We start from the raw sequence: 27124 nt of genomic DNA on the forward strand, positions 1-27124 counted from the left end.
CCTAACATTGATGTCTTGACAGGTAATACTTCCACGCTAACCGTCTTCAGAACATGTTAAATAATTTTCTCGCCAAAATGCTAAAAGCTCAACCATATAATATCCACTAAAAGAGATCACTTGTTCGGGTCCATAATCCCAAAGACGCTTCCTAACCGTTGTCAGGTAATTAAACCATGCAAACGTTTATACTAGTAAATACAAACTTTAACCCCCTCCACTTGTTCATTTTCGCGCTTACATCATCATAAACGCATGTTAAATTCGCGCCAAAACTTTAACAACCATATAGCAACCAGGTCAATTACCGCCAACGGTTAATTATAAAGATACAAACATGTAATAGAGTACAAACTATACCCGTTTCCCCGCCAAAAATGCGAATGAGTTGTTAACCATCTAGCAACCAGGTTAACTGGTAATTATAAAGGTACAAACTTTACCCGTTTCCCCGCCAAAATCATGTCAAGTGTATATTAATAAACCTAAAGCGTTTAACCACTTGTTGATTTTTATACACGCGACGCTTACACTTTCCCGCCAAAAATTAATATTCAAACATATAATATAACTACTTGATGATCCTAAACACATGTTACTATCTAACAGGTCAATGACCCATAACGGTAAAACAATACCACGCTCATTAATATGCACCCTTTTTAAAACACTTGCTTACCTACTCTAGTTGATTGACAGGTCAACTAATTAACACCTGTTAATCTCATTAATTATTCAGGTCACGCGCGCGTGACACGCGCCCGAGGGGGGGCGGAATCGCGATTCCCCGCTTCATTCCCCCCCGTCACGCAGCTGGGGACGCGTGGGGGAAAGCACGCTGCGCCCCCCACGCGTATCCAGGAATAGGGGGGTTAACTACTCACGTAGAAACCGTCTCAAATAATACGAGGTCTAGTTCCCTTCGAATAGATATTGAAAAATAATTCAAATAAACCGCCACAGGTATCGAATAATTTATACGTTCGTGGAGACCATGTCGCCATCTAGAGGAGTGGAAAAACGCATATACCACAAAATCCTACGAAAAATTCGTTAAAATAAATGGACAATATTTTTTAAACGGTGGCGTGGAAATTAACGAGACTATCACGAAATATACCCCTCTTCACGGTCTTCGTGATGGCGTAAAAATAATTCAGGTATTCGAATGGGAAGTAGAGAAAAATCAATAGAATAAATTTGAAACACGATAAATCGCCGAGACGCCATATTTCCTACCTAAATGGATTAAGAATAAATATAATAATTTCGCTATATTTCTAAAACTAGTCCGTGCAAATTAAAGAAACTACCACGAAATAAACCCCTCTTCACGCTCTTCGTGACGGCGTTAAAATAATTCCGGTATTCGAGAGAGAAGTACCGAAAAAACGATAGAATAAGTTTAAAAACGAAAAACCGCAGCTACGACAAAACACCATTGGAAAAACGCACTGCCTAAATAGAATAATTTCGCTATATTTCTAAAACTAGTCCGTGCAAATTAACGAAACTACCACGAAATATACCCCTCTTCACGCTCTTCGTGACGGCGTTAAAATAATTCAGGTATTCGAATGGGAAGTATAGAAAACGTGATAGAATAAGTTTCAATAGCTAAATAACGCGTTGACGACAAAAAGCATAACGAAAACGCGTTAGAATAAATATAATAATTTGGCTATAAAGTTTAAACCTGTGGAGGGAAATTAACGAAACTACCACGAAAGCTATGGGGAGTGGTTTTTCTTCCGGGAATCACGAAACGAACGGGGTGCAGCGTGTATTTTCTCTATTCACCTTAACATGGTCTTGATACTCTGAAACGAACTCATTTTTCCCACCTACGCCACAGTTTTGATTTAATATTAAAGGGTATTTACGTGAATCACTTATTATTTTTATTATTATTTTTTCTAAGGGAACAATTTCGTGAACCAAGCAAAATCTGAGATACAAAATTTTAATTTTTGACATCGCACGATTTGCGAGCCTGCAATAAGGATTTCAATTTCAATTTCGGGTAACCCCTCAGATATTCATTTTGGTACCGTTCGGAACGGCGGACTACAACCCCTCTTAGATCATTGTTATTATAAGTGCAAAGCCGCAAAGAGCAATTCTGCAAAGTTCAGAGCCGCAAAGTGCAGAGCCGCAAAGTGCAGGGCCGCAATGGGAAGGGCTGCTAATCAAAAATATTACAGCGCAGTTGACTAAATGGTCGTTCAGAATTTATATTAAATTTACCATTAATGATACTGTTTAGTTTTTCCTAATTTGAATTGATGTTTGGTAAATCTATTACTTTAAAAAGGTTTGAAATATGTCTGTAATTGTTGTGATAGGATGGGAAATTTCTTGATTCCTTTAAACGTAAGATGTTTGTAACGAAAAAGAGCCAGAGAGGGGGAAATGCCATAAAATTTAACGAATATGCTTCAAGCTTGTAGAATGTGGAGATTTCGGGGTCGAAGTTAAAAGGGTCTAAAAAATAAACAAAGCGCCTTAGTGGTGCAAAAGCGCCGAAATATTATAATGAATTTTAGTATTGAAGGTCAGCCGTTGTCCCAAGCGGCACGACAGGCCCTATTAGTGGCCGAATACCCTATAATGGACGTCCACCTCTTTGGACCATCGTTGTATGTGGCTCTCCAACAAATGGCAACCAACGTTTCGAGAGTCCAGTTATTAGTAAGAATAATTATAGACTCTCGCTTCTATTTAAAATTGACTGAGGGCTCGTCTAATCTTAATCTTCATTATTACAGACACAACACTTGGTTCAGAGAGGTGGACCAAGAGGAAACCGAGGAGGTCGCCGGGGTGGGCGCAGCGGACGCGGTGGCCAGGGCGGCCAAAAACGAGGTCCCGGATCGGGGTGGACATTTAGTCCATGTTAAATCTGTTGTTTTTTGTTTTTTTATTAGTTTAATAAATGTTTAAAAGAATTTGATGTTTAAAATAAAAATTAAGACTTTTTATTCATTATTTATTAGCATTTTGAAGAAAAGTTAGTTTTGGAAAGAGATTTATAAATAGAAAATTATAATTAATAATGAGAAAAAGGGTAGACTAAACGAGATTAGCCAGTAGAATAAAACGGGAAAGAAAAGAAGCCAAAACGCGATAGAATAAGTTTCAAAGAAAGATATGGGTGAAAATTGTACTTTCTCTTCTGTTTAAACAAGTCTTTTGGGTTTTTCACAGCAAAATGTTTAAAAACACTTGATTATCAAAAACACCACAGAACTATCATCGTCACTTAAAAATTCTATTTCTTCTATGCATAGAAATTTCTTACGTAACTAAAATGCTGCAAATCACTTAATTATAACCGTAAAAATATTATATTTATTATTTTTCGTTTAAATATGAAGTCCACGTTCAAGTAATTGAAGAATAATTCGAATAAACCGCCACGGGTACAGAATAATTTATGCGCTCTTGGAGATAGTGTCGCCATCTAGTGGATAGCGTAAAACATGCACAACGAAAAGCCATTCGAAAAACGCGTTAAGCCCAGTTTTCAATTACGATAAATTTCAGGCTTTTCACTTTTGCTTTTTTGACGCGCTTTTATTTCAAAATAAGCATATATCAAATCCATTTTGATATCTGCTTCTCGTGACAAAAAAGCCGATAGCGAAGATTCTCGCGGTTGGTTTTAACGCGAAAGCGTAATTTTTTTAAGAAAAATTCGTTGATTGAAAACGGGGCTTTAGACTAAATAGAATAATTTCGCTATACTTCTATAACCAGTCCGTGCAATTTAACGAAATATACCCCTCTTCGCGTTCTTCGTGATGGCGTAAAAATAATTCCGGTATTCGAATGGGAAGTAGAGAAAATCGATAGAATAAATTTGAAACACGAAAAAACGCGGAGACGCCATATTTCCTACAAAAAAGGAATTAGAATAAATAGAATAATTTGTCTATAACGTTTAAACCGGTGGAGGGAAATTAACGAAACTATCACGAAATATACCCCTCTTCACGCTCTTCGTGACGGCGTAAAAATAATTCAGGTATTCGAATGGGAAGTATAGAAAACGTGATATAATAAGTTTTATAGCTAAATAACGCGTTGACGACAAAAAGCATACGGAAAACGCGTTAGAATAAATAGAATAATTTCGCTTTGTTTTTAAAACCGTTCCGTGGACATTAAAATTTTTTACACTCTAGAATAAAAAACAATAGTTATTATTATAATTATTATTATTATTTTATAGGTTCAAATAAAAATAAATAAGGCGAGATTCCCTTAAGTTGCTATTAGGTTCGAATAAATTATAATTGTCTAGTTTCCCTTGCCTTAGAATAAACTCTAAAATTAGTTTTAATTACCGCGATATAAACACAAAGATATGGCCTAGATTACAATAAACGATGAAGTCGAATATAAATATTTTATTTACTTTTACTTAGCTTTATTTGAATTACACGTATTTCATCATTTTGAAAGTTGGTTTTAGTTTAATCATAAAATCATAACCATGGTTTAATTATTAATTTCGTAGCTAGAAGGCAAAAAGAATGAGCATTCGCAGCATTCTCGCATTTAGAATAAATAGAATAAGTATCGTCCTACCTGGCACACTCAGCGTCTCCAGCATATCGGTTTTATTCTATTTATTCTTTTTAGGCGGGCCCCACGTAAACGTATCGTAGCTCCAATTTTACAAAGCGACAAGTATTATACAAAAACCAGTTCTGCGAACTGAAAAATTAGTGTTTATTCCTTTTAAATAGTACTGCTATCAAGGGACTGATATTAAAATTATTTTGCGAGACTTACTTTACAAAGGAACAATCTCAATTAAATAAATAAGAGTATTTGTGGCATTTTGATGGTTAATAAATCAAAAATCCACAGAAATACTCACAGCAATAATCAAAAAATCTTATTATTTAATTGAGATTGTTGCTTTGTAAAGTAAGTCTAGCATTAAAAATTTTAATATATGTCACTTGATAGCAGTACTATTTAAAAGGAATGAACAGTTTTTTCAGTTCGCAGAACTTTTTTGGTATATTTTATAATTGTACGAAAAGCACTACGTCTGCAAAATTTTAGGTCACATATACTTGATGCTTTGTTTTTAGCATTTATGTATGATGAATATGGCTATCAAGCTAGCTACCTATTGGTTGGATTTAACACTGAATATCAGCAGTATTGCTTTTGTCATTCCATGCAAATTTAACTTGACAAAAATTTGCCTTATCTTGAATTTGAATATTTTTTCTATTCAGCTTCAGACTTATTTTGGCTTTTCAAACTATTAATTCAGTTTTACTTGTGTATATTTAAGACTAATAAACCTATGTGATGAAAATTCGAATTGTAAAGCTAAACAGGGTGCTAAATGCAAAGCAAAAATTGCCAGAAACTAATTACAATATAAAATATATGAGTGTTGGGGAGTTGTTCTGTGCGGAGACAGTTGAAGCTTGGAGCTCGAGAGCAGTTGCTGTTAAAATTGTTGTCCCAGCCTGGCTACGATACAGGCCCGTACTGGTATCTCTTTCGCCCGATATAGCCTTTTCTGCAACTCAACAATTCAACCCTCCTAAAATATGGTTAGCCCACTCTATATCGATGTCCTGGCTACGGCCCTGCTACGATATCCTCTACTTTAATGGACCCGACATTTGTAATACCGAGAGTGAATTTGTTCTGATTTAGTAGCTAAGCCTAGGGTAATATTAGACCAGAAGGCCTGGTGTTGTGTAGTGACAGAACTGGCCCCCCTAAACATTGAGGTTGGAGTTCCATTACAAAATAAGAGGCTATATTTACTTTCAATTTCATCAATGAAATAGTTTATGCATTTTACAATTTTCAAATAACTATAATCAAACTGTTTTGAAAAAAAAGTTAAGATGCAAAGAAAAACTGAATTCAACCTTGAATTTCATGAATATTGCCAACCCCACTTTATTTGCTGTTAATCTATGTAAGTGATAAGAAGTGGTTTAAAAGTTCTTAATTTGTAATTATTGAAATGAAATATAAGGATCACAATACGGGATACTTAGGTTTTATTACCTATAAAAACAATCATACTTTTTTAAACAAAAAATGAAAATTTCCTTTAAAATGATAATTTAAAACTTTTGAAGAAGATGCACCATTTTTGTTTTATAGTTACTGGCAAGTGAAAGGGAAATTATACAATTTTTTAACATAAAATAAGTCCTTAATAGTACCTAAAGGTGCACCTTTATTTGTCCTATCTATAGAGTATAAATAACTTAAATTGTCGTTTTGCAAATGTCAAATGGTTTAAATTGTTTGAAGCCGCTTCTTATTATTGGCTTTTTGCACTAGGTCCAAGAAAGGAATCAGTTGAACATGAAACTGCACCATTCAGAACTAAAGAGCAGGAAGAGAAAGGCACCAATGGACATTGTTTCATTTGTATACCATACACAATATAAACAAACTATAAAAAAAGCTTCATGATTTCTTCTCCATCTTTAGAATAAACTCTACATTGTTAAACATTCACTCTTTTTTTATGTTTAGAATGTCAGGTTTTTAAGGCTAAAAAATGTTAAAGACTTTTAGATTAGCCCAGTTGTTTATATATTATAAAAACCAACGGTCAATTGAGACATTTAATAATTAATCATATTCTTCATTTAAAACCAACGTGTGAATGAAAAGCAAGTCCCAAAGGAACAATCTTCACAATATTTGCTACAATTTTGGGCTTTATTTTCATACTGTGGCGCTTGCATCCAATTTTGTGAATATACCTGAAACAATAATAGTTATATTAAGTTGATAATACTATTACAAAATTAAAATACTAATAATTGTAGTAAGTTTTATCTAACAGCAATAAGAGGTATTTACATGAACACATTGCAAACTGAATAGTGAAGGTCTTAAATTATTTTCTTATACCTCTTATATAGCAAACTGATTTCGGTGAAATTTACAGATATTTGTTACTGATTACTCTCCGAAATTCCCATGGGCAAAAAACATAGTAAATGCTTTTGGGTAAGAAAAGCGATCTATTTTGGGCTCTTACCTATATACTGCGTCTCACTATATTAGTGAAAATGCACTAATCAAAATTTTCCATCCAGATAGTTACAAATATTCAATTTAACTGGTATTTCCCAGTTTTTGTCAACTATCCAACTCTGATTAAAATGGGTCTTTCCCAAAACCTGAAATGTAAATGAACTTAGGCTTCATTGGGAGAGTAAGTGCTCTGGGGACAAGATACATATATGTGCATCTTGTCCCCAGAGCACTACTTTTGTTTGTGATATTAAACATGGCGGGTATGGAAATTTTCTGCAGAGGTCCATTGTGCAGCCCCAGCCTTTTAAACATGAAAAAGCCAAGTCTTCAAAACGGAGCGCAAGGTTTGCTTCGCCGAGATGCTGGAAAGATCACTCATTTCATGCATACCATGATATTCAAACCTTTGAGCCGCACAAAAATTACAGACACAAAGGACATGAGAGGAAGTTTCCTCCTCCGCAAGGCATGCCCTGCACATAGTCAATATAAAATTATAATTCTTTTTCTAACAGATTTGAACCCAGGATCTTCCATTGGACAGAAGCGTGCAATACCTAATACTACACAATATTACAATATTTAAAAATCAGTGTAAAAAATTTATTTTAAAATTCCAGAAAAAGAGGTTACTACTATTTAAGGTTATAATTTTGAATAATTTAAACTAAAAATATTAAAATCTCCTCTTGTTAACTTTAAGACTTAACAGAGAATATAACCGTCTATATTGATGAAGTATTTTTCAGCGGTATACAGTTAATAACAAAAATTTATAGTGCTAATAAAAGTTTATTAAATTAGTTCCCTTGTTTAAGAAACTTCTACACTGCGATAGATTCTATTATAGTTTTAATATAGTTATGGTCTGCTAGAAAAAGGAAATAATTTTTAGAGTTGTTTTTTTCATTAAATTTAAATGAAGATTATATTTAATTGAGTTTTCTCTGAATTGACATTGCTAGAGAACCTATGTACATTTTCATACATACATCAAAGTATAATTGGTCCTGAACCTGCCGTTCCTATCCCCTCTAGCATAGTTCGCGGCCTTATCTCTAACTCCATGACTGACCGTCAACTCAAGCTTTGGCTTGAGATGGATGGCCAAAGGCAGGCTAAAGAGTTTATCTCGGGCCCCTCTAGGCAGAGAGCTAAGGAGCTGCTCTCGCTTTCCAAATCTAATATCAGGTTGGTCATTGGCCTACTAACAGGTCACTGTCTCCTTAACAGACATCTTCACCTGATTGGAATCAGTGATGATCCAATCTGTAGGGCATGTCAGGCTGAGGAGGAAACCGCCTCTCATGTGCTTTGTAGGTGCGATTACTACGCGGCCCAAAGATTCGAGCATCTTGGTATGCATCAACTGGAAACTTCTGATTTCTATAATATGCCGGCCAAGAGGATTCTCCGTTTTGTGTCGGATATTGGACTTTTTAAGTCTTAAGGTTCGGGTTTTGCACAATGGACCTCTGGTCGACGTGCGCGAACGGGCATTCCCAAAGCCCTTCACCCCTTCATCAATAATAATAATAATAATAATAATAATTGGCAATTTAAATCAGACAACCCTGATTATTTCCCTTAATTTCCTTGAGAGGTTGTATTAACTTAAATATTAAATTACAATAACGGGAAGCTTCTACGGCTCTAAACAACCCATCTTGCCAATTAATAGACGTCAATGTTCTAGAAAATCCCTCACTTAACATCAGAAAGTATTTTGAAGAGCTCTGTTACTATTACTTCAGAAATGACTTATCAAAAAATTTAGCACCCTTGCATTTTAGTTTTACATCTAAACTTCAGGATTTAGAATCATAAGCATAAAAATTGAATAGGAAAATGTTAAACATCCAAATTTAACAGAAATCAAGGCTTTATGCTTCACCAATTAATTTAAAATTATAGAATTTGCAGCTAGTTAAATAAATTGGTAATGCGCTCTGAGTAATCTAGCTAAAACCACTGTCAAAACAACAATATGTTGTCAATACTTCATTAGGTGCACAATACCAAAATCATTGAACAATCCATTCATCGTAATAGTTGTTTCATTAAATTAGCACGCACAGAATAAAAGAGTGGTAGTGTTTAAATTAAATCGCATGAAACGATATAAGATTTGCATTAAAGTTTAGCAAGAGCTAATAACTATAAAAATTAAATCTAACACCCTAGAATTGATATTCTAGAATATATTTGGTATGCATGAACCATAATTGAGATAGCCGGCACGTGTAATATTAGATTGAAGTCTTACGCTTATTTTACATGTCCTTGCTGTAGTTAAATATTTTTCATCTCTTTGATTTTTGGCTAAAATTGTGATAAAAATTTAAAGAGCCACAAACTGAGGGCCACCATTTTTTACTGCTAACAATATCCTTAACAACTGCAATAATGAGTAAAAGTACTTTTGTTCTGACATATTTGGCCTTTCGACTGTTGTTACGTGTTTTAGGAAGCGTTTCCTATTTTTGTATACAGGTCGACGGCTCGGCCAGGACAAATGATGAGTAACCTCTGTAATACTTTGGCGGTGCACGGGGTAAATAAATACAACAATCTGATGTTGTTACAGCTTTACAAGCGCTTTCACAATTAATTTCTATGTTAAAAAACCCACATAAGGCAACTTGGCATTTATGTCTTGTAAATGTCAGTTTAGTACTTTACAATATATTTTGAAGCCAAACCCAGTTTGTAAAAAACCATTAGGAAGAAACATTTACTACCATATTAATTTCAATTATAAAATTACCATTTATAAAAGCTAGATTTCATAATGTTCCCACTAAAAATAACTAACATATTTATGATGAGTAATTACCTCTAGAACTGCTACATATACTACCATTACTGGTAGATTTTTTTCCTCCATTACTTGCGCCAGTACATGGTACAGTTACACCGTTACTAGAGTTTCTAGAACGATATTTTTGGGAAGGTCCCCATATTCGCACTGTTCCATCGTCTGATGCACTGGCTAAAATGCTTGGCACAGCTGGATTCCAACTAATGCAGTTAACAGTACGCGTATGTCCACTTAAAACTGAGATAGGAGCTTCTCGTTTTATATGCCACACATACACTTTGTTATCTGAAAAGTTAAAATTATTAGTTTATTACAAAAACCATGTTTAATCTTTGATAGTGGACGAATTGTATGCTATTAAAAATGAGCAATGATTTGGTTACATTGAAAACTTATAAAACAAATATATGAAAAAAGACATTGCCTATGATGCTACTTTAAATTTACTCTTGTTTTGACCTATACAATTACATACGCATAACTAAGCCTAGAGTAGTCTATATATTTTGTCTCAGAAATAAAGATTTAAAATGTATTGAAGTTACTATTTCACAAGTATGTTGACATGAAACAGGGTATTTACTAAAAAATATATCGAAGCTCAAATATTTAAAATTTCACGTTTTATGTATGAGGTAAGAATTATTAGATCAGACAAAAAAAAACATTATCAAGATCTAAAACAAATATGCTGTTAAAAAAATAAGTTATACTTGACCCACACAGTTTGAAATGCAACTGGTGGCACTAAATTTTACCTTCACTTCCACTGGCTAAGAAGACTTGATTAACACCGCCAAAACAGGAGTGAATTGTATAATATCCCTGAGTAACCCCTTGGAACTTCCTCACTAGAACTCTATCTTCTAGATCCCATAAATGAACTCCCTTAATTTCAAAGAAAAACAAAATTGAATAAGCAATTCTTAGTGTCTATTGGTTTATACAATTTAAAAAGTAACTTACTTGGGTGGCCACATTTATCAAGGCTAGCCTGCCCGTGTCGTCACAAGTAAAAGACATCACAGCATGGTCTTCTTGGATTCTTAAAATATTAAGCAGCGGCATTTGTAATAAGAAATTCCAGATGAAGGAAGACATTTAATGTACATAGTTTAATTTTTTACTAAACTGTAGTATATTCTGCAGCTTGTCTACCAAATTTATATAACTCACAATTGTCAGTATAACCTACTATAGAAATTAAAGGTATTCTACATCCGTAATTTGTACATGGATTTCTAAGTTTATGCTTTTAAAAATCGAACCATGAAACACTCAGGTTTGAAAAAATCCAGACCAGTGGTTTTATTTGGCTATAACCGTTTTTTTTCCGGTTATAGCCGGCTAAAATATAAACAGTGCCTTTTACTTATGTAAGTAGAAATTGTCTGCAGTTATTGTCGTAAATAAGAAACTAAACAAATAAAGCGAAATAACTGTATAAAATAACTGAATTCTTCTGATTTCCTCTGGAAATTCCCCCTAGTTTTTGTGTATGACGCACCGACAGAAGCGTGGCAGCGGACTTTGGAACTTTAAACCTACTGAAAAACTGGTAAAAGTAAACCGGTTTCTAAATATGAAACAAAAAATAAACTAAATTCCTAAATAAAAACTATTAATTTACTAAAATATTCATAGTAATTTGTTTTGAAATAAAGCCAAAAAATTCTGGATTTTTTCAAGTGGCTATAACCGGTATGGCTGGTTATATGCGCCAACCCTGAACACACTAGGCCAAAAAATTTCAAAAGTACCAATATTACAGAAAAATAAATTACCACTTTATTCACAGTAAGTGTTTTTTTAAACTAATCGTCTAATTTAAAAAAAATTATATAACATAGCGGTTTTTGGTTTATTTATTTTTCCAGCATTCGTGATCAAGTGTCATAGATCTTAATTAGATTTAAAAAAATGGTAATTACAAATATTACTTACATGTTATAATCTGTGAGATCATCAAAATTATATCCTCTGATTCTGCGATGTGTGTCCGCTGCTAAAACTGCTTTCCCATCACGCCTACACCAAAGACATTGCACTCTAACTCCTTCCCAAGAATCAAGAACATTTCCATCTAAATCCTACATAATGGATTTAATAAGTTCAACCAAAAAATTTTAGAATTCAAATATTACAGCAAGGATAGCATGCCAATGACCCACAGACTCACTAACCATTAGGAAACCCTGTGAAGTAGTCAGTAGGAGACGTAGAAAACTAAAATACCCCGCTATTTAATAGATCACCATAATTTAAGTTTGGGGATTACAAACAAAAAGTTAATATCATAATCAAACTATATATGTAACTTCCATAAAGAAGGTGTCTAACTATTCCTGTGACATTACACTCCCTTTACCAAAAAATAAGTTGGATTTCAGTTTGTATACACATTATTAGTTGATATTATCTTGGTATTAACTATTAAGTAGGCTCAAGTTGTCAGCATATTTCAAGTTACAAGTTGAAGGGGTAATAAGGGAGCGACCATTAATTACGTGAGGCGATTTTGGCGAGTTTTCGACCACCCTCCCCCTAATATCACGTAAGATTTTTAAAAATATGTATTTTTTTAGTGTAAATACGTTAATCTGTTTAATTACATTGGATTTATTTAATAAAAAACAATTTGTTTAATTATTTATATTGAGGACTAGTTAAGACTGGTATTTAAGACAGAACGTAGTTTAGAATCACAGTGAGAAAATCGAACAGTAAAATACTTAAATTTTAAGTATTAAGGAATAAATTCAGTCCACGGGGACTCATGTGTGGTCTCAAGAGTGACTACTGGAACCAACATGTCCATGTGATTTTCAGTAAAATCATCTGCTCCTTCAACCTCACTCTGATTTAGCCACTCTAAACCGTTGTCGCTTGCACACAGAAGCTCAGTAACTCGACGTGTGACAATCCATGAGGGTCACACTTTGCGCTGGTGCTCTGTGGACTGCACGCCGGTGCTCTGCAGCTCTTGTGATGGATGAAAAGTAGATACCAAATGTACTGCAGCATCTCTTTCAGATCACCACATACACTTGGGCAATAGAGGTCATATGGCATGCTGGTGAAGGAGTGCCAGGGTTGAATCAGTAGGCATTGGCGAATCAAGAAGGGAGCAAATGACTTTCCGTCACGCTCTTCAGGTTCCGGGACCGTCAGATACCCATCAACCTGAGTGATAGGGTGTATGGAGGTGGCATCTAATTGGCGCAGGAGCGCATATCGTAGTAGCTTTTATTTCATCCCCCCGGCGCAGAAAACGATGCTCAAAGGTGTTATTGTTTAGGATTTAGCCATATTTTAGTGGAGAAACATGTTTTACTTAATTTAACCCAGTTTTAACGCAATTTTACACTGTTTCTTGCAGAAAAAAAATTACATGATATTTGCCGAAACCCCCCCTATCCTCTGAGATTCAGCTCGACCCCCTCCCTCCCCTAAACACCTCACATAATTTATGGACGCTCCCCTAAGTTGTTATTCAGTTGGTTGAAAAATATTTCTTTTGCTAAGTTTGTAATTAGTTGGTTTTTAGTAGTCACGAAGTTACATATTATTTTAAGTTGGTTTTAAGTAGTCAGGAAGTTACATATTATTTATAAGTTGGTTTAAGTAGTTAAATGTAAATGTTGATTCTGGTTTAGTTGGAAATAAGTTGATTAATAAAGATGATTTAAGTTATTTTTAGTAGGCATTTGTCCCAAATACAAACTGAAACCAAGTTGAAGTACAAGTTGTCGTAAGTGGTTTTTAGCCAGCCTATTTTTTGGTAAGGGTCAATCCCCCTGATGTAACGAATTTGTCACTTTTAGGGGTGAACATGTATTTTGCAAGAAAGGTAAAAGAAGTAGAGTGCAGGAAATGTGAGCAGCAGCAGTTATTTGTTGGGAACAGTATGAAATTTCTAGATTTGTTTAATTTCCGGAAAAATAAAATGCGGAAAAATTTATAGAAAATTTGCAAACAATATATTAGACTAATCATGGAATGAAAACCCAATTTTTTTTCCAGAAAAAAGACCTCTGTCATTTTCCGACTTGCAACACTAGAAATTTCTGTTTTGTTATTTTATCAAAGTGCATTATTATGTTAAGACCTCATGGTCATACTCTATCCTACCAGTGTCCCTTAAATTACTATGAAACTTAAACAAACTCCTAGGTCCCGACTAAGCTCCCATTTCACTTAAACTCAGCGACACCCATAACCTGGTCTAATCCTCTTAATGGGCATCACCCAGAACCCAATTACTCTTCACTTAAAGGCCCCTCTGTAAAACTATAATAAAAATACGTTACCTAATCTTATTGGTGAGTGTGTGTTAATTAGTGAGAAGAGTATGAATAAATTAAGATTATTTTGGCAATAAGTCATTGTTTCCAATCTCCACATACACTTGGTAAACTAAAATCACAACTTGGGCAATACGAACCAAAATAAATGTGATCTACACGGCGCAAAAGAAAACATCCGCTCTCTTTTCATTTATTAGTGCGGGAACCTCTTTTTAAAGCCTTAAGTCTTTTAAGTCCCCAAACTGAATTGTACCCCTTTTGACCACGAAAGCGGAAGCATTGTTATACGTGTGATAGCATTAACAATATTGTTTCAATATTTTAACGTTACAGCTTTATCTAATTTTCAAAAGGGGGAATTTCATTTACAAATAGTTAATATTGGATGGCGTTACCGCCTTATCTAATTTTAAGGGGAATTTCACTTAAAAATAGTTAATATTGGATGGCGTTACTGCCTTATCTAATTTTAAGGGGAATTTCATTTAAAAATAGTTAATATTGGTGGTGATACCGTTGAAAATAAATTAACTGTTATGGCTTATAGTGATATAATATAAATACATACACATTGATAAAATTGTCCACGAGTACCACCAGTGACAAACTTCTTCCCATCTTTATGCCATGCGCAGGAAGTTAAGCTGTCTTCTGGAGAATGACTCATTTTCACTCTTAGTTCACCAGTCTGAACATTCCATATCCACAAATCTGAGCAATCATCTGGACCACAGGCTATCAAGTAAGTGTCATCAGGACTCCAACATAAATACGAGACACCATATGAATGACCTTCGAAGGTTTTGTTGTGTGTTAACTCAAATGTGTCCTAGATAGATAAAATAAACACTAAAATTATACTTTCTTGAGCTTAAATTAACGTTCAATTTTAAAATTATCATTATGAATTTTAATTATTTGTTTATATTTAAGTCCACAATTATTTATCAGTAAAACAGCTACTCAGAATATTGTCATACCAGGTTGACATCCCAGATGATAACTGTACTATCTTTGGAGCCAGTTGCTAATTTCATTCCAGAATTAGAAAATTTGCAGAACCAGACTTCGTCACAATGATCGTTTAAAATTTGGATGGACTCACAAGGAAATTCTTCACTGTAAAAAAATTAAGTTGAGTTGAGTTGAGTTTACCCAAAAACCAAAATTTCCCGAGAACCGGAAGTGATTTCAGTCTCGATTAATCATTCCTATGTCATATATTGCAAGGGCCATGACAATTAAGCTATTTTTCTATTGTAAATATTACACTTATTATTTAACGAATATACCACTTATTCTAAAATAAAATGTTTCAATTTCTATCAATTAGTTTTAAATATAAAAATATTTTAAGTATAAAAAATTTTATACACAAAATTCCAGATTACAGATGGTAAGCCGTATTTGAAAACTTTGACTTAAGGAAGTTTGTTTGTTCATAAACATTAATATCCATCAGTGAAATTCAAGTGTTTGGCTAATTTCACTTAGCTCCCAATTTATTTGTTTTATAGGATATCAAGTTTACTTTTCTTTTTGTACGAAGAATCACAACCACTTACTTAGAGCAAATGTGATCTATCAGAAGTGAAACGTTGTCAAGGCTGCTATCAGTTTGAGAATTGTGATAAGGACAGCGGTCTTTCTGAAGCTCCACAGCTTGTGATAAAAGTGTTTGAAGGCGACGTGGGGGAAGCATGACACTTGGAGGGAGAAAAGCTAAAAAAAATAAAAAACTGGAACATTGAACTTTTTCTAAGTGAACCTGCTCCCCTAAGTTCAGTTCCCTTAAAAGCCCAGATCACCCAGTTCATTAGCATGGACCTCAATTAGAGCTAATCCCAGTAAGAAAGTTCCCCAAATGATTAGTTACTAATTATTGCATCAGGGCCAGAATAAGGAAGTTGCCGGGCGCAAGGCAGTTGGGGGGACACCAAATTAGAAAATTCTACTGACTGAACATCTGTATCTGCTAACCTAAATTGTAATAACCATGGAGTAGGTTGAGGAGGAGGTTAACGAGATGTAACAGACATTTAACAGGGTTGGCAAAAAGAACAAAATTTTTTTATTGTATAAAACACAATTTGTTGTTTTAAACTGTTTTTAATTTAAATTAAAAATTTTCTAAAAACTGTAAAAAACAATTAAAAACCGCGGTTTAGAACATATTTTAAACTCTTCTTCATACTTACTTAACAATAGAAGCATACATTTTTAGATGAAATAGTATTTTAATGCGGGCTAGAGATACATTTCATACACATCCCTATAACAAATTCATTTTCAAGCTACAGCACCCTTATAAAATGATAAAACTTGCTGCCCCGAAATTAAAGCTGATACCTTTGTAACCGATTTTGAAAGAAATTCTAAGCTTCAAAGAAGCAAAAACATTTTCGAAATATGGTGATACTGTGTCGAGTTATAATATTAAAATTCAAAATGTACTAATACAACCGGATACTTAGTTCAAGATGATATAAATAAAACCACCTTGCAACTTTTCCATGAGCTTTTGTCTGGAAAGAAATCCTTTGCCTTCCCACCGGGACATAACACGTAACTCTTCTCCTGTATTGCACATCATATAACTGAAATGAAAAAAAAAAAAAACACTTTTCAAATTAAACTTTCATTTTGTCTTTGAAAACCAAAAACATACCTGCTGAGCATATGTACATGAGCTGTTTTGTGCTTAAGAGGAGTTAGTTCATGTCGTAAGCACTGGAGAGCATCTAATATTCTGCCATCCTCCAAATGCTCTAAGTACTTTTGCTCTAACAGCAGAAACTTCATTTCCTTAAGAAAAAAACCAAAATGATACAAGGAAATTCTTGATATGTCGAAGGAAGTTATTCTCAAAACCAATTTCAAACAATTTTGATAGCAAAGTAGAAAATAGTCAACAAATGGCTAATGGTTCCACAAAACCAGCTTTCAAATTGATACTGCATGCAGGTACCTCTTCTTTCAAGGTGGGGTGGCGGAGTGGTTAGCACTTTCGCCTCGCAGCAAGAGGAGCCGAATTCGATCCCAGCTTGTGACACTGGGTGAAAACTCGGAACAACTCCTTCTGCGTTGAGTTTGCAAGTTCTTTCCCCACTGGTTTAAGGGGTTTTCCCCCGAGCTCTTCGGTTTCCCCTTCCATAAAAACTTGTCGAGGTTAACGGTAATAGTTAGTGTAGGGAGCTGTTGGCTCGATCGCGTGGCATGCAGGGCATGCCACCACCCTCCTACGCATTGTAACCCAGCCACCTGAATTAAATGCTTCAAAAGTCACTTGATGACTTAGGCCTAAGGTGGTGCCTTGGGTATTAGCCTAGCTGATTATTATTATTATTATTAGGTATAAAACCATTTTCTACTTACTTTCAGAGCTGTGGGCCTATTATCAGGACAATAATTTCTGGGGGCCAAATTGTTCTTAAAAAGCTCAAACGCTACCACTATGGTATCTGATAAAATTGTCATGGTATCTGATAAAATTGTCATCTAACTAACAACATTTTTTGCGACAAAGTTTACCATTTTCAAATACTTGACTTAAGAAATTTAAAATTAATTAGAGCTGCCATAGTGATGGCAATAATCTTCCTAATAGGCACTTCAAGAATTTATTTTAGTTTTGCTTGCGGTCCACTACTTAGCCCCGAAATAGTTCCTTCCTTTGTGCTATAATTAAATTGACCCATTGGTTCTCTAAAATTACGCCGTTTCTGACACGATTGACAGCGATTTGTTAGATGTAAAAACTACTTCCTATTCCCCCCCCCACTCGCGAGGGGAAAATACAGGCTATGTTGCAAGCGGACAAAACAAACAGACATTCTCTTTAAGTTTAAATAAATTCTTGGCACCTCAATAAGTTCCAATACCAAGCCCATAAATTTTATCACTATCCAAACATCAAACCTGCTTATAAAACAAAGACCATTCGCCAATCACACTAAATCTAAGATTAATGTCTTAACACAATATAAAATTCATAAACGAGACTATAACTTTATTGTCTAATTAAAATTGATTCAAAAACATTTTAAAATAGAGCGAACTTTCCAACCATGGTTCATCTTCAGTCTACTTTCTAGTGTTAGAAAGTAGCCTGAAGATGAACCATGGTTTGAAAGCTCGCTCTATTTTAAAATGTTTTTAGATCAATTTTAATTAGACAATAAAGTTATAGTCTTGTTTATAAATTTTATATTATCATATCAAAACCACGACTTCTAAAATCTTTAATGTGTATGATCTTAACATAATAGTTGACCATCATGTTAAACCTTATTCCAGCTGCCATCTAGTAGTTTAAATCTGTACTAAAGTAAGAAGAATGTCACTTTTGTTAACACTTCATGAATCATTTAAGATGAACTAGTGAAATTAAACCACTAGCATTATCAGAAATGTCTTGCAAATTATTGGGGTGGCAGAAATTTTGTCAAACTAAAGTAATTCTTAAAATATTAATAACTTAAGTTTCTTAAGACTTCACTTAACTAAAATTAAAGTCAATAAATTATGCACACAAAGTAAAAATATCTTACCACTATAGATTGAGGCGTGTCAAGCAAAAGTTTTAATTCATTTAAGTCTGACTCTGCCTGTAAATTGAAAATTAAGTAGTCAATTAAAAAAATTGCTTTATTATGCATAGTTTTTTAGTAAGGACATCGCACTTCTATGGGATTTGGCTTTCGACCGATTTTTTCAAATTGAAACATGTTGTTGGGCATTATCAAAGGAGCAAAATTGCCCATTACCATTTTTTCCCTAGCTTCTATAGTTAGTCCAGTATCAGCGGTCAAAGGTGGACGAAACTTAGTTTAGTCTTTTTGTTAAAAGAAGTCACGGTCCATAGGTTAGCGGTCTACGTTTGCGCATCGCTAGTCCGGGCTCACTAACAATAAAGTTTACTTGCAAAGATTCGTGGTGCTTCCCAAAACAGACCATGCGATTTGGTTTCATTCTGATTATTATTGCTCATAAAATATTGAATAATAAATAATTAAACATACGAAAATTCATCGAATAATGAGGTAGAGGTATAAACATCTTGGCAAGAAAACTCTATTGATAGCAAGAACGAACTAGCGATGCGTGAGCGTAGAGCGCTAGCCGATGGGCCGTGACTTCTTTTAACAAATAGACTAAACTAAGTTTCATCCACTTTTGACCGCTGATACTGGACAAACTATAGGAGCTAGGGAAAAATGGCAAAGGATAATTTTGCTCCTTTGATCAAGCTTAACAACTTGTTTCAATTTGAAAAAAAATTGTCGAAAGCCAAATCCCATAGAAGTGCGATGTCCTTTGCTAAATAATTAAAATTAAAAACTGAATTTTACTAGTTGCCCATGGTTCAAAAGTGGTTTTCAGTCAGAAGGTTCAGTTTTTAACTTTCATCAATTAATTATTTTCATTGCTCATACAAAAACAGCTGTAGGCTAGCGGATAGCTGTACATATTTCTTACAAAGAATTTAGGTGAATACTGAATTAACAAATATTAGACAGTAGGAACTGTTATTGCATTTAAAATAAAAATAAAAAATATAACAAAATTTAGCTCATGTCAATGTTAATCAAAAATAGGAAACTATTTAAAAAATTTCAGCTCAATGAGCATACTTATAGACAAAATAAAAACTTTCTTCTATTTGCACACATTTATTATCTTATTAAAACCTAAGAACCATTATTTAAGGCCAGTTTATGCCTTTTAACAAGTGAAGAGATTGTGAAAGGTTGGAACTGGCGTTGAATTTATGGTTTAATAGTGACAGCCTTATTATAAAAATTTACCTTTGACCAGTCTCCATTCATAATATTTAATTGAAACTTTGCAGCAGCAGGGTGATCCAAGCGACAGCCTGACTCTTGTATCAATTGTTCTGCAGTTCGACTGAAAAAGAAATTATAAAATTTATAGTATCTTGGTAAGACTATCTTGTTGGCAGAGGGTCCTATGACACAGCATGTTGGAACCTGCTTATAACTTTACAAGGTCAAGCTTTGGCTAGAAAAATTCCAGAACTTCATAGGCGATCTAGATTTTCACCATATTTTTTAACTGGCGGTGTGGTCTTCCCTCCCACAAAATTGATACTACATTTTAAAAAATGGGTACAAGCAAAAAACCTTGTTTAATTTTGACGAAAAACAGGTAGAATAATTAGAGGCCCAACTATTTTTAAAGAGAAAGATAGACCAATAATTAAAAACCTAACATTAAAGGGGTTCAAAAATGGTGTTTTGAGGGAAGATATAAAACTGCATTTAAGTTGACTAAGAAGTATTTAAATGTTTCAGCCTGTAATGTGACAAATTTGATTTGCCCAATAGCACTTTTTATGTAATAGCTAAGCAGGGATCGTGATTAAATATTAGATTTTTTAGTTTCTTACTACCTTACCTTTATACTAGATAATATATTCCGCATGTGCATACCACAACTTACAAATACACCTTATTTAGTGCAAACCATTTCATATTTTTACAGTCAAATTAGTTTAAGTTAAAACTAGAAAACATCCACGACAATTAAAACTTAATGGGATTGCAATCAGATTGAGGTCTTGAGAAAATTTATGTGCAGGCAAATGACCTAAAAACGCCTGTCATTTGCAATTAATTTTGATTTTAAGAATTATATACCTAATGTATTTATATTAAACGAATCTTTCTTACGATTGAGGCCACGGGGTTGAAATTGTGTGTAAAAAATGTGCTTGGCAACACTGCAAAACCGCCACTGCAGAGCTACCAGTCCATAAAAATGGTGCTAATCCCTTAGCACCTCTTCTAATACCTTAGCACCACTTTTAAGAAAAAATATTGTAAATTCTAATGGAGTCTTTCTCATTGTAACAGCCTCCGTCCAGCTTAGGTGGTGGGATGGAATTTTGTTGTAATGGCCTCTGTCATAGGACAATGGACGTCCTATGTGAGAGGCCAATACCAAGATATTTCGTTGGAATGGCCTCTGTCGTAGGACAGTATACGTACTCTGTCGTAGAGCACCTCCTACATGAAAACGGTGCCTAACCGTTGCGCGCTAGCCTTGATATAACTAACTCTATATAAAAGAACTGTTTCGTTGGAATGAACTCTAACGTAGGACGCTATAGTTCCGAGGACTGAGGCCATTACAACAAAATAAATTCTACTTATTTTCCCCTAAAATCAACTTGATTTCTCCGAAATATCGTTATATGACGATATTTATCGTAGTGCTTAGCGCGATAATTCGATATATGTACAATATTTTAATATACAACTTACAAGTAGAAAATATATATTAACTTCACGGTATATGTTTACCCACCCAATTGGGCGGATTTATGCGGCAATTTTCGCAGTGTTTCCAGGTGAAAACTTATAAACACAGAACTTCAACCCCGTGGCCTTAATCGTAAGAATGACCCTATTAAACACCGAATGAATGTTGAAAAATAAAGTAAGCACAAGGGTTTTGGAGTGCTTAGCACTTTCGCCACGCAGCAAGAGGAGCTGGGTTCAGTCCCAGCTTGTGGCACTGGGTGAAAACTCTGACTACTCCTTCTGCATTGAGTTTTCCAGTTCTCTCCCCAATGGTTTAAGGGGTTTTCCTCCAAGCTCTTCGGTTTCCACTTCTTTAAAAACTTAGAGGTTAACGGTAATAGTGTGTAGGGAGCTGTTGGCTCACGTGACATGAAAGGCTTGCCACCACCCTCTTACACATTGTAACCCGGCCATCTGAATTAACGGCATTAAAAGTCGCTTGATGACTTAGGCCTAAGGTGGTGCCTTGGGTATTAGCCTAGCTGATTATTATTATTATGTTAATATTTAGCAATTTTTTAACTATAAGTAGATCTGATATTTCAAATAATGAACACTATGATTAGCTATCTTATGAATATTGAAAAATAATCAAAAAGTCACAAAGCAGAGGAAATCGTAACTCCTCAAAAAAGTTGGGGACTGAATCAGAGCTGATGTAAAAAACTGTTTATTTTAAATAAGTTCAATTACTTTGCGATAAATTTAAAATTATTATTGCTTGTCAACTTATGCACAAATAAGCACTGATGATAGCCCCCACAGAAATCCTGCAGTGTATTCCAGCTTTTCATAACAAAAAAATGTGCACAACTTTTCAAAATTTAAATAGAGGTAGATTTTCCTTCAGCAAAAACGATTGGGTCATTTTGAAACCATATAAAATGGCCCTAGCAATTTTGGGAAACACTAATAATTATCCCAAAGGGACTATTAACGAAATACAATATCCAAATCTATTTATAGATGTTCATTGCATTACATTAATTACTTTTTATTTGAGGTCAAATTAGGCCTATAATGGGTTGTGTTAGCAGGGCCAGATTACAGGGAGGGCAAAGGGGGGGCAATTGCCCCAAGGCAACATCCAAATAAGGACAGTGATCACTCTTGATGGCTTTATTTTTACACATTTAAACTTTAGAGTGGAATATCTTTACGACCAAGAATGTATTTATTTGTACTCTTTGATCAGGAGTAACTATATTGAGATAATCCACAGTCATCATGGCCTAGTTTTCCTCCACCATGAAAGGGATATAGGAAAAGTGGCTTTCAATGGCATAGGAAGAATAAATTTTAGAACACCAATGAAACACTGATGATTTCATTAACATTTACAGCAGATATTTCCTGAATATTGTATCAACGTAGTCATTCTTTATAAGTATAAATAAATACATTCTTGTGACATGCTTCTCGTTTGTTTGGTTATAATTTCATTTGGTCAGGTCCATGGTTGTGTTGCATGGGTTATTGACATAGAATAGCCCTCAAATTCAACTCAAAGTTCTGTTTACACCCTATTACATGGCAGTCAAGCTATACCGCTAAAATCCAACTTTTAGGTTTTAATGTTTTGCAATGCAAAATAGGTAATAGTTAGTGTAGGCTCGCGGGCATAACAGGTTTGCCACCACCCTCCTACGCATTGTAACCCAGCCACCTAAATAAATGTCTTAAAAAGTTGCTTTTATGACTTAGGCCTTAAGTGGTGCCTTGGGTAATTGACGGCTTTTAAAATTCATTTTGCGCGTGAAAATACCTCTACATGTTATGGTCAAAAAAGTACGCAAGGAAGGCTGTGTGCCCAAGACATGTACCTGTAGTGTCGCGCGCTAAAACGTAATTTCAAAATCCGTCAATAGCCTAGCTGATTATTTAATGGTTGAAGTGTTTGGATTGCCCACCCAACTCAGATAGCAGATAGATACATAGATAGCAGTCATAATGTTAGCTTTGGCTAAGACATTTTCGTGGAATTTTTTACTCCACATCATAGTGGTACTACTCAATATTACCCCATATTGTTAACTATATTTAAATGGTTATTGAAACCATTGAAAAAATTCTAACACAAAATGGGGTAACCTTTCCCATAATACTCTTTACTTTACTATACGGGAAACAAGAGTTTTTGAAATATTAAATGGATAACAATAAAGTAACTTGTTTTTAAAATATTTTGGTTAAAATATCATAACCCAAAATTGTTAAATGTTACAATATTCTTTTTTTCAAGAAGATAATGTTTGTAGAAGTTTCAAATTAGACTATTTTGGAATGAAAGAATATTTCCATGGGAATTTTCAGGTGAAATTAAAAAAAAGGTGCCGATAGACATAATGTCATGTCTTAAGACTTCACAGGCCTGTAGAATTTCACTATTACCATCATTTTTCATGAAAAAAGGTAATTCGTGAAAAATTTACTTTAAACTATCCATTAGTGGCCATACCAATAGTGTCTCATCTGCTTTATTTGGTTAAATCCCCAGAATAAATGAATAGGGTTTAATGACCTTAAAGTAGTTTTTCTTTAAAATACCAACAAATACGTTGATGAAGCTCCAATAAAGAAAATGACTTGATTTACAATTGTAACTACGAATAAAATTTTAAATTAGCGCTCAAATAAAATATTAAAGAGTTTACTTACTTAAGCACTAACCCAAATGTGGTTGTGGGCTCACTTATAAATGTATTAAGTTCATTTCCATTGACGATTATTTATGGTTATTGTAGGTTCATACATAAATTAACTTACCTTTTGTACATTAAATTACCAATTCTCATTTGGGCTAAGATAGGTTAAGTTAGGTTATTATTAAGTTGGACAATACTTGGATCATTATGGCTAGGTACTGTTCTCTAGGTCACGTTATAATACCATAGTACTTCTTACAAACTGGGCTTTCATTTAAAAAAAAATAAAAAAAAGAGGGGGGCTTGTTCTTCAAAATTGCACCAACCCTGCTATACCAATATGTGATCATCACCGTGAGGTACCAATATAAAACCTCTAACTACAACTACGGTAAGCAAGCTGAAACTTTAAATCACTAATAGTATGAATAAACATACTTCAAACCCAGACATCTTAGATGCTGTCCGATCAACCTTATTATGTCTTGATCAGTCCTTGATTTGATTTTTGATAATGTGTTCAATTTACTTGTTTCACCATTAAGTTCACCATTCTCTGTTAGGGAACAGCTTCCCCCATTTCTGTAATGAAGAGTATTCCCACTGCATGTAGATGTGCCCGATTCCCCATTGTGTTGTGGACAGCCATTGGTAGCTTGCATGGTAACTGAATTAGGAGAAAGGCGCTGCTTTTTCCGCGGTGGGGGAGATGCTCCACCGTCGTCGGATTCTGCGCTCGAGGCCAGGCTTGCTTTAAATTCGACGTTTTTTAAGTTTTGGTGGACCCGTGTTTAATATATTTTATATACCGATACGCAAAGGATCAAAAACTACGCGATGATTTATTACTCATAGGCCAAGGCCTATTATGAACAATTTCCTAAATCCCGAAGCAGTGATCACAACATTATCGCAACCTTCAGGTGGCATAACAACAAAACCACGAACGCCACTAGTCTCTCGCGCATCTCGGTCAGCTGTGATTTTTGGAAGAGAATACACTCACGACGTCATTGCACATTTTTTTAAAACTACTTTAAAGGCGCTACCATTAGGATTACGACGTGTGTACATGTGTAGCTTTCTACCAATGGCCATCTCTTTGTTCAGTACCGTGAAATACGTATGCTTATTCATTAAACAGACCATTCTAAAAAAGGACCTAATATTTTCAGAAGCCGAGAGAATTTATTTTTAAATTCAATGAGTTTTACATGGACGTGACCGAAATCTAGCACTACGTCCTCTTTCGGATGTCATCAACAAAAGGCAGATAAATATCTAATGTTTAACGGATTTGTTTCACTTGATTAGGATTAATTTTTATCTTCTTAGTTTTTATTAACTAAATTTTGAATCTATTCGCGACCAAAACTAGTCTAGGTGGCGTAATGGCGCTAGCTTCTCCAAGGTAACGCTCAGACTTGTAAATAGCGGTAGTCCACGCGTCAAAAACCCCTGAAAAAATCACGGGACTCATAAAAAATGTATTTAGAAGGGGGTAAAGAGTCCACGGGACTCCCTCAAATTATATCGTTAGCTGTGTATAAAGAGGGAACATTTCGAGAATGGACGCTTCAATAAAAGATACTCGGTTTTTACTCCCCTTTCCAAATTCATCTGGGAAAGAACTATTTCCGGTCGGTCAGTTAAACCAAAGATAATATAAACTCGTACCCTAGATTCGAAATCACTCTCTCGCGCTTTGCCGATAGCGTTTACCCACTTCGCGGTGGAACTCAGAAAAAATTCGCTCCAGGGCTTGCGCCTTACCGAAACCGATGGAGCCCAATTTTTCTGAGGTCACGTGCCAGAAAAGGGTAAACCATAGAAATCTCATAGGTAACTAGAATGCTGCCGCCTACGGCCGAGCTTGACGCCAGTTCGCCTTGAACCTTCAGGCAATGAGAGGCCGTAGAGTGGTTCCGCCAGGGAGGATAATAATCCTCCTTGGATCCGCTACAATAGCGGGAGATGGGTGACGTCATTCTCTCTGGTGACATTAAATTCTTGGCAGAACCACTCTTTGAGCTCTGATTGGCTGAGATCTGGCTATCGTCTGCCACGGCGTTTGGCCCATTTGCCAGTTACACGGCAGCATTCTAGTTACCTATGAGATTTCTATGGGGTAAACGCTTCGTAACAAAACCGTCAATGGGAAAGCTCTCAATATTCGAATCTAGTTTACGAGTTTAAATTATCTTTGGTTAAACAGTTAGAATCACTAACCAAAAAGTCATATATAAGCCAATTGGAGACGTGTTTCTGCCCTCATGAGAATTTTGCGTCAGATAAGAAATGCGTCGGCTCACGTATATAAGGAACATACTATACTAATGTTAATTTTCGATAATATATTTTAAGCTGAAATATATAATGTTACTAAAACTAAGTATAAGAAGATAATATTATTATTATTATCATCCTCTTATGGTATAAATAATTAAAATTATACGGAATATTTTTATATTACCGAGCAATTTTAGGGCTTCTCATGGAGGCAGAGTTAATTCATTTCGTATAAAAATATCTTTCGGAAAAAGATGAAAAGTAATTCCTTTAGCACTAAACGTATTGCTTTTGCAGTACGGTATGCAACAAGTGTTTCCTTTTAACCAGGTAATTTTTTTGGCATGTTAAGGCTTAGCAAAAAACCGATGTTATGTTCGAGAAAAGTTTCCAGCTTTCTAATATTTCAACAAGCACTATATAAATAGTAACTTATGAGTACTGGCTGTCGGAAATATTACTTCTTGGCAATTTCTGGGAAGATGTTTTATTTAAGCGCCTATTAAATAAAAAGTTGAATTTTTTTCTCTTTAAGGCATCTGTATAGTGTATACTGACCGCCACTATTTCAGCTCTCCGAATATTAGTCGGACTCCCAACGGAGCTAGAGCTCCCCTATATACTTATCTGTGAGGCCTATAGGAATTTACAATGACAAATGAAAAATTTTGAAAACTTGGGCCTACCAGG

The 27124-nt window shown here is 34.7% G+C and overlaps 1 protein-coding gene across 1 annotated transcript; it reads right to left on the bottom strand.

Annotated features, from left to right (window-relative positions):
• Nucleotides 1–6024: 6024 nt before the first annotated feature.
• LOC149946485 (WD repeat-containing protein 26) lies at nucleotides 6025–25232 on the bottom strand. Its single transcript, XM_090171462.1, has 13 exons — nucleotides 24584–25232; nucleotides 19983–20082; nucleotides 18726–18782; nucleotides 16844–16980; nucleotides 16675–16772; nucleotides 15741–15897; nucleotides 15156–15294; nucleotides 14744–15004; nucleotides 11813–11958; nucleotides 10835–10913; nucleotides 10627–10756; nucleotides 9884–10153; nucleotides 6025–6767 (listed from the first exon to the last, which is right to left on the bottom strand). The coding sequence occupies exons 1-13, from the start codon at nucleotides 24805–24807 to the stop codon at nucleotides 6730–6732; spliced, it is 1836 nt and encodes a 611-aa protein (XP_090027588.1). The 5' UTR covers nucleotides 24808–25232; the 3' UTR covers nucleotides 6025–6729.
• Between the last annotated feature and the right edge of the window lie 1892 nt (nucleotides 25233–27124).

The sequence above is a fragment of the Leiobunum rupestre genome, chromosome 4 (genome assembly GCF_980474605.1).
Source record: "Leiobunum rupestre chromosome 4, qqLeiRupe1.1.hap1, whole genome shotgun sequence".
In the NCBI taxonomy this organism is placed as follows: domain Eukaryota; kingdom Metazoa; phylum Arthropoda; class Arachnida; order Opiliones; family Sclerosomatidae; genus Leiobunum; species Leiobunum rupestre.